Below are 7,443 nucleotides of genomic sequence, written 5' to 3' on the forward strand. Positions count from 1 at the left end.
AGCCAAGGGACCAGTGACGTTATTTTTTTTGCCAGCAACTGATCAGCCGAACAAAGCCGCTTCGAGAGTCGGCTTTGAGTTTCGTTATTTTGTGATTGCAGTGCGGCTCTATGCACGGTTGTATTGAACTTCTCTGGTAAACAATCGAACAATCGAAGCTAGTTTCGCCTGATGCTAATCCAACGGTTACACAGCGACCGAAACGGACTACCGTAGTCCCCAGTCCATGGCGTCTTGAGGGACCGGCTTTTGACACGATTTGCGTGCTGGTGCCACTTAATCACATAGGATTATCATCAATGGGGATTCATCAGCCACGTCCGACTTTAGATTTTGAGGGGGAAACCGGAAGAGATTGTAGTTGTTTGATGCTTCTGCGCTACAAAATTTTTTGACTAAAACTCTGTTTATTACATATGCGATTGACATGGATATGAATATACACGACTATCAGGGAAGCGATGCCTTCTTAGATGGCGGTGGCGACGCTTGCGATTGATTCGCCTCTGCAAGGGGCTCGATCTTCGCCCTCTTTGATCGCGACGAATCGTCCTCATCGCTGAGGTCGCAGTCGCTCTCGTCAGATGCAACGATTTTCGTTACACCTTCCTTTCCTGTCTCTCGTTTTTGTTTACGTTCCTTAGCGCGGCGATTCTTGAACCATACCTACAAGAGAAGATGCCAGTGGAGACTTTCAAAAGAGGAAATAATTGGAGTCATGGGTGGAAGAAAACAATCCCAAGATCAATAAAAAGACGGTACTGAGAGTCAGAAACCTTTAAAGGCATCACCCCACGATCGGGGGTGGATTGGTGGGTATTCGTTACGGGATGGGGACTCGGGGGGGGTTCCGTTTTTTCTATTGCCGTAAAAACGGCTCGGAGATCGACATTGTTTTGTTTTGTAAAGAGGTTTTGGCGCCTCTTGGGGGGCCCCCTTTCCGTTTACGGAAGGAATGGGGTCTTACTTCCCTTTAATTAACAGTGCTCTTTTCTGCATCGCTTGAAAAAAACTCCAAAATAACATAACGTTAGAAGCTAGGAACGAGGAGTTGAGACGATCTTGAGTGCTCCGCTCCCGCAACTCAGCGAAAGGAGCGATTTTTCGAAACCACTGAAGGATATTTCTTCGGAAAAACCTGTTATACAATTCTATCGTTTCGCTTCCCACTATTTACACACAAAAAACCAACTAAAGTTCAGTGGGGACCAGAAACTAAGGATTTTCTGCATTTCTAGAATAAAGACATTCTCAATAGTTTTCGTACAAATCTCTAAGTACTTTGCCTATGGTCTTGAGACTGTACTAGTTTTTTTTTTTAAATCACTAAACCTTAGAGACACATGTAACCTTATAACCTTAAAAATTTTTCCAAAATAAGATACTAATAGTTTTTGGCTCTAATTTGACTTCCTACAACTTACTGGTACTTTACTCTTCTCAACTACTGGGAGCACTAATTTTCAGAGCTCAAAAAGATGTGGTCACCGGAGCAAAAAAATGTAGTCAACCCAATTGTTTTGCATTTTCAAGCCACTTCTTCTGAGAACAGCATACAATAAAGTAGTATACAAGCAAATTTGAATATTTGCAAAGCATAAAGTAAGGAAAAAGGTAAAATCCTAACCTCAACCCGTTCTTCTTTCAGATCACACTGAACAGCTAATTTTTCACGTAGAGAGACATCGGGATAGTGGGTTTCCGTAAATGTTGCCTCCAAGACCTACAGCAGGGATTATTTGGTGGTTTGCAGAAGGAAGAACAGCTAGAACTGTCTTACTTGCAACTGTTCCTCTGAAAAAATTGTACGATGCCTACGTTTCCGTTTGCCACCAAAATGGAACGAAGGCAAAAAGGATGTCATGATTGGAGTGGGCATAAGTCCATGATCTAAAGTATCATGGATCAGTAACTGAGCCGAAGAGCTATTTTTAGACCAGAAGGGTTTTTCGATCGGGTAACCTTCGATTTGCCCCTCTCATCGCCTCTTAGACAGAGGAAATGGAGTACACCGAATGTAGTGGAGGTGTATCGCCCGCTGTGCGCTTTGGCAAACAACGACTATTGTGAAGAGGCGATGCCAGTGAGCATCGCGTATCATACTGTATTGCGGTGTGGAGGATTAGAAGCAAACATCTTGTTCACATATACGCCAATGCTTCATAATCCGATAGTTATGCAAGGAGAAAAAATCCAGCTCTTTTCTTTATTTGACTAAAGATCAACTTTCTGTGGAATAAGAAACACAGAGGAGAATTAAATGTAAGTAAAGAAATTTCTTTGATAATTTGCGACCACTAATACATTTCTCATGCTCTAAAAAAAGATCTATACCCGTAACTATGCTCTCAGTGTAAAAAAACACCGTCTCGTTCCTGCTAAATCTAATCGAATTAGGGATTCGGGGACAGTACACCAAAAATACAAAGCAATAGGAAGCGAAATAGTAAGACTCACGGAGAAACGGGTATGCCGCAATAGGCCAGTGGGGGCCGGGGTGGAACATTTCAGGAGGCATCGAGACGTGTGGCAAAGGAAAGGGCAAACGAGCGGATAGGATATTTTCGATGGAAAAGTTATTGTTGAGACCAGAACTGAAAGGACATCGCCATGTGGTGCACGAAATACAAAGGACAAACATGTTTCTATAATTGTGAGTACAAAAGTGATCCTTAAGTAAAGTGATCCTCAACAAGAGTAAGAAAAATTAAGATGAGTACAAAAGCTGAGCTATACGAGAGCGCCTCACATCAAATATACTAAGATGTACCTGCTCGGTGTCGCCATAGCTGACATGCAGGATCGAATTTGTTCTTGATTGGCTAAATAGTAAGGATAGGGCAACGACATTTTGGAAGAGTGGACTACCGTCTTCCCAGTCCCGCCGGCTGACCGCGCCCACCGCGTCTGCTGATTGGTCAGCACCGCCCCTTTCTTATAGTGAATGGACGGATCATCGACGCCCGGCTCCACCTCGTCCTCGTTATTCCTCAAATCGCCTTTCAGAGTACAATGAAAAACGTCGGACTGAGTATTGGCAAATATTGCGCTATTCTATGGCCTTTTGAGGAAAAAAGAGAATCTTGAAGGGAGCAAAGTGCTGAGGAGGACTAGTAGTGGGATAAAAAAGGGAGCAAAAAAGAGGAAAATGTAAAGAACGAAGAAAAGTGGAGGATAAAAGTAGGCAAACGGGAACGCAAAAACATAATCGTCTTTCTGAAGCAGAAGAATGCGTTCTTTTGCAACAGAGCGGTCGCGTGGTATGTTGGCGCAGAGGTGCGGTTCGAGCAAAGGTGTGGACGCGTCCTTGCGCGAGTGCAGTGAGGCGGACATCACGGAGATGGTGATGAACTCCCGCTTGTCGTCGAGATCCCTATGATAACTGCATATAATCACATCAAAGGCGCAGATGGCACCGCATAAGGCCAACGTGTCGACTTGTTCCGTACTGCAGTAGACGATCTGGAGATACGAAGCAATGCAAAAAAACTGAAGGTCGTGGAATTTTTTGCCTCTGTCAGAAAAGGAACGTGTTTCAAGAGTAAAGAAGCATTTTGAAACGTTGTCCAACAAAATCAAAAGTTATAAGTCTCAGCTAAGTGGGACTCTATGATAAAATTAGTTGACAGACAATTTGTTCAGTACAGAACGAAATTTGTCATTATCTGATACAGATCGACACCACACGGAATTTTGGCTCGGTTGGCTTGCATATTTTTATTTCTTCAGCAGTTTAAAAATCAACAACTCTCAAATTAATGTACTGTTCATCCGAATGTGGCTGCTTTCGACCAACAAAGTGGGCATCCTCAAGTTTAGTGCGGCTGTTCTCTCTTCAACAACTTTTAGAGAGGAAAGTGGAAAAGAGAAAAGTTGAGGAACTCCGTTACAACTACTTTGTTTTCTTCCATTTTAGGTTCTTGTTGAGTTAGTTCGTTCCGTTTAGTTCCATGCTTAGATTCCACTGTCGGTCACTATTTAATTGTTTCAGTTAAGATATTATATTGGCGATCTGTAAAAAGAATCTGATGAGGAATGACATCAGTATTCTTAAGAATGGCAAAAATCCTTCTTCCCGCTATCCTATGCAAATAGCTTAATAAAGGATCAATCCAAAAGGTATGGACTGTGTAATGAGACCACGGAAGTGCGACGGGAACGACAACTCTTATTGGAGCATAGCGATTAATCCAAAATATTCATGGCGAGAACTCGAAAAAACGGCTTGCAGAACAAGAAAAAGCCTGTCAGTTTTTAAAGGCCTCACCCCACGAATGAGGGGTGGTGCGGTTTTCAAGTGGAGAGTTCCTATAAGGGGTCGTAGATTATGGAAAGGAGGGTGATTCCGTCCATTTCTTCCTAGTTGCCGTAAAAAAGTGGTCTGGAAGATGCGGCGACGCACAAGGCTGGCGCGCTCCAATTGAACTCCCTGTAGAAAATAGTGCGCCAGAACGCCCGAAGCCGTATCTTCCGGGCCTTTTTTACGGCAATTAGGAAGAAATGGACAGAATCACCCCCTCTCCATAATCTTCTATCTCGTACACGAATACTCCATCTGAAACCCGTACCACCTCAGATTCGTAAAGTGATGCCTCTAAGGATTTCGAAGAAACATGATAAGAAATTTATGACAGCTTTTTCACCAACAACGTATCTGTTAAAAACTATAAACGTGTTTTGGAAATTACGAATAAAACCAAACGTTGCAATTATTTCGACATACTGCGATGTCGCAGGAATGACCACTGAAACAAAAAATTCTGCAACAAAATCATACCGAAATATGATGCAAAAATTTGACTATTTTATTCCACTGGATTAAAAGTGAGCACGGTGGCATCATTTAGTCCATTCCTTTCGTTTCGAAAAAATTTTTCTTCTTTCTTCATTCGAGAGCAAATCATTAAGGCATTATAATTTTAAAACGGTGTTATGTGTGGTCATAACACCGTTTTGAAATCATTAATAGTTTTGAATGCGTTTTTGGAGATGTTTTCACGTTTTGATTATGTTTGTCTAGAGTTTTCACCAACTTACAACTTTTTCTTCTGCAGTTCTTCCACTAGTCTTTTTCCCTCATTTTCGCCGCTACGAGTCCACAATCACTTAGGATCAGTATAAGGATCGAGATCAGCTGAACCTTGTAGACCGCAACAAATGGAGAATGGTGGCGTGAAAATGTATTTTCTATCTTGGAATTTCTCGAAGTCTTTGCAGTTAACATGAAAGTTGTGCAGTTCTTGTGCAACCAGTAAGATCACTTGTGGGAAGACCAGCTCTTCAATTCTCCTGAGCCTTTGTGGAGATGAGCTAGAACCATCCTGTCTTAGATGCTAGGAGCAATTTCAACCGGATTCTAAAGCTGCTTGCTCAAGTCAACCTGTCCTGTTCACACCAAATTTCGCAGCCCCGCTTACATAGGTGTTGATCCGTAGGTAGCTATAGGCGTCTCATCCCGTACCACAATGGAGTTAAGTCGTTGTTTTGCTAATGCTATCGCAAACAAACGAGGTCGGAAGTGGGGGCGCAGTGGGACGGTGCTGATCGCGCCGCTGAATGACACACTTCCTCACCTCCGATGTTACTAGAAGGACACCGACCTCACGCAAGCCATGTTCTGAGGTTATGCCGAAAGTATCACCGGAAGAGCTGTCAGCGCGGTTCCTAGTCAGGTCATCGGCTCAGTTCAAACTTCGCTATATCTCACTCCATCAAAAGCTATTTATGATATGAAAGTCGGGAGTTCGGCTAAAAAATGCTCAGCATCAAATGACGAAAAAAGGAGTCTTTTCCAAGAAATGAGTTGCACAGTTCAAAGCTTTTTCACGGTATCGATTGGAAGGGAGATCAAAAATAGAATAGACCTGTAGAAAAATTTACAAATTATAGCACAATTAGAATGGGATAAAGTTGAATAAAAGTAACACGCAGCGTAGTGGATGTGTAAGCATCTAAATGAGCACATTCATAAGAAGTAAAAACTTTCTTTTTTCTTTTCGATTTTTGAAACCAGCAAAATAGACGCTTTTCATTGCGCTAACCGTCATTGCCTCGAATGGGGAATTGGAAAAATATTCGCATAAATTCATTCATAGAAGTTTTGTTTGATAAGATTCTTCACAAAAACTCATCTTCTGAAATAAAACACGAATCTGAAAGTCGCCAATAACAACAATAAGTCACCCAATAAAACACAAATGTGAAAATCTGAAAGTCTGAAAGTCAATCAACTTTCGAAAAAGTTTCATTGCGTTTTTAGCTTTAACTTGCTTTTCCGCAGTAAATCCTCCGAAAGATAGATTATGTGGCTATACATTTAGTTCTGCCTTGGTTCTTTAAAGGCATCACCCCACGAATCTGAGGTGGTACGGATTTCAGGTGGAGCATTCTTATACAGGATAGTAGATTATGGAGAGGGAGGCGATTCCGTCCATTTCTTGCTAATTGGGGTAAAAATGGCCCGTAAGATCAGGCGTGTGCACACGGCTGGTGTGCTCCAATTGAACTCCTTGTAGAAAATAGCGCGCTGGAACGCTCGGAAACGTATCTTCCAGGCCGTTTTTTACTGCAATTAGGAAGAAATGGACAGAATCGCCCCCCCCCCCCCCCCTCTCCTCTCCTTAATCTACGATCCCGTATACGAATACTCCACTGGAAAACCGTACCACCCCAGATATTCGTGGGGTGCTTTTAAATAGCCACGTCATCTCACCGCTGTACAGTTCCAGCAGCGACAGCTACAAGCTTGATTGAGAAGCGTTATTTAAGAGCCATGTTCTAATCAACGGAAAATATGCTTCGATATTTTCAGAGCACGCTTAGAGGTCTAATCTCACCAGTTCTGCGTCCGGTATTTAAAAACAATCACTTTTGATTTGACAGTGATATCAGAATGATGATCAGATGAAAACTAAGGCTTGAAGTGATGCTATTCTTCGTCAATTTCGAGAATTTCGTCCAATTCAAACACAGGCTGATGACAAAAATTCATCGTAGTTCGCCCTGGAGCGCCGATGCAAAAGCATGAATAAAAGCTAGAAGCAGTGCTCCAAAAAAGAGCACTATTTCCCTGGCCGTGACCTTTTTTTTGAAGTTGAGATCTAACACTGAGGGGCTTTTACGGGCCTATATTTCAATTTGTGCCTTGTTCAGACTCACAAAAAGAATACGATTTGTTGTCAAAATAAAATATAGCGCTCGCTAGCTTATTAATTCCTAATATAATTACCTATACTTTCTCTTACTGCCCCATTAACTGTTTGCAGCTCAACGAGATTTAATTTTACTAAACATTGAAATAAAATAAATCAAAACTAAAGTAAAATAGGTGATAAAATAATCAAAACAATCGGGCAAAACAGAAGCACAAATTGACGGAAGAACAAAACGTTTGGAAGTTAATCTCAGATTTTTCGTTTTCAAAGCACAAAAGCAAACACATTG

At 41.9% G+C, this 7,443-nt stretch overlaps 1 protein-coding gene across 1 annotated transcript; it reads right to left on the bottom strand.

Moving 5' to 3' along the window:
• Positions 1 to 450: 450 nt before the first annotated feature.
• Positions 451 to 2,850, bottom strand: RB195_006587 (uncharacterized protein; the record flags this gene model as incomplete). The annotated part of the gene is made up of 5 exons (XM_013452302.2): positions 451 to 666; positions 1,628 to 1,723; positions 1,781 to 1,890; positions 2,458 to 2,594; positions 2,771 to 2,850. 5 exons carry the CDS (start codon positions 2,848 to 2,850, stop codon positions 451 to 453), a joined length of 639 nt encoding a protein of 212 aa, XP_013307756.2.
• Positions 2,851 to 7,443: the final 4,593 nt, after the last annotated feature.

Source organism: Necator americanus, chromosome I (assembly GCF_031761385.1).
Source record: "Necator americanus strain Aroian chromosome I, whole genome shotgun sequence".
NCBI lineage: Eukaryota > Metazoa > Nematoda > Chromadorea > Rhabditida > Ancylostomatidae > Necator > Necator americanus.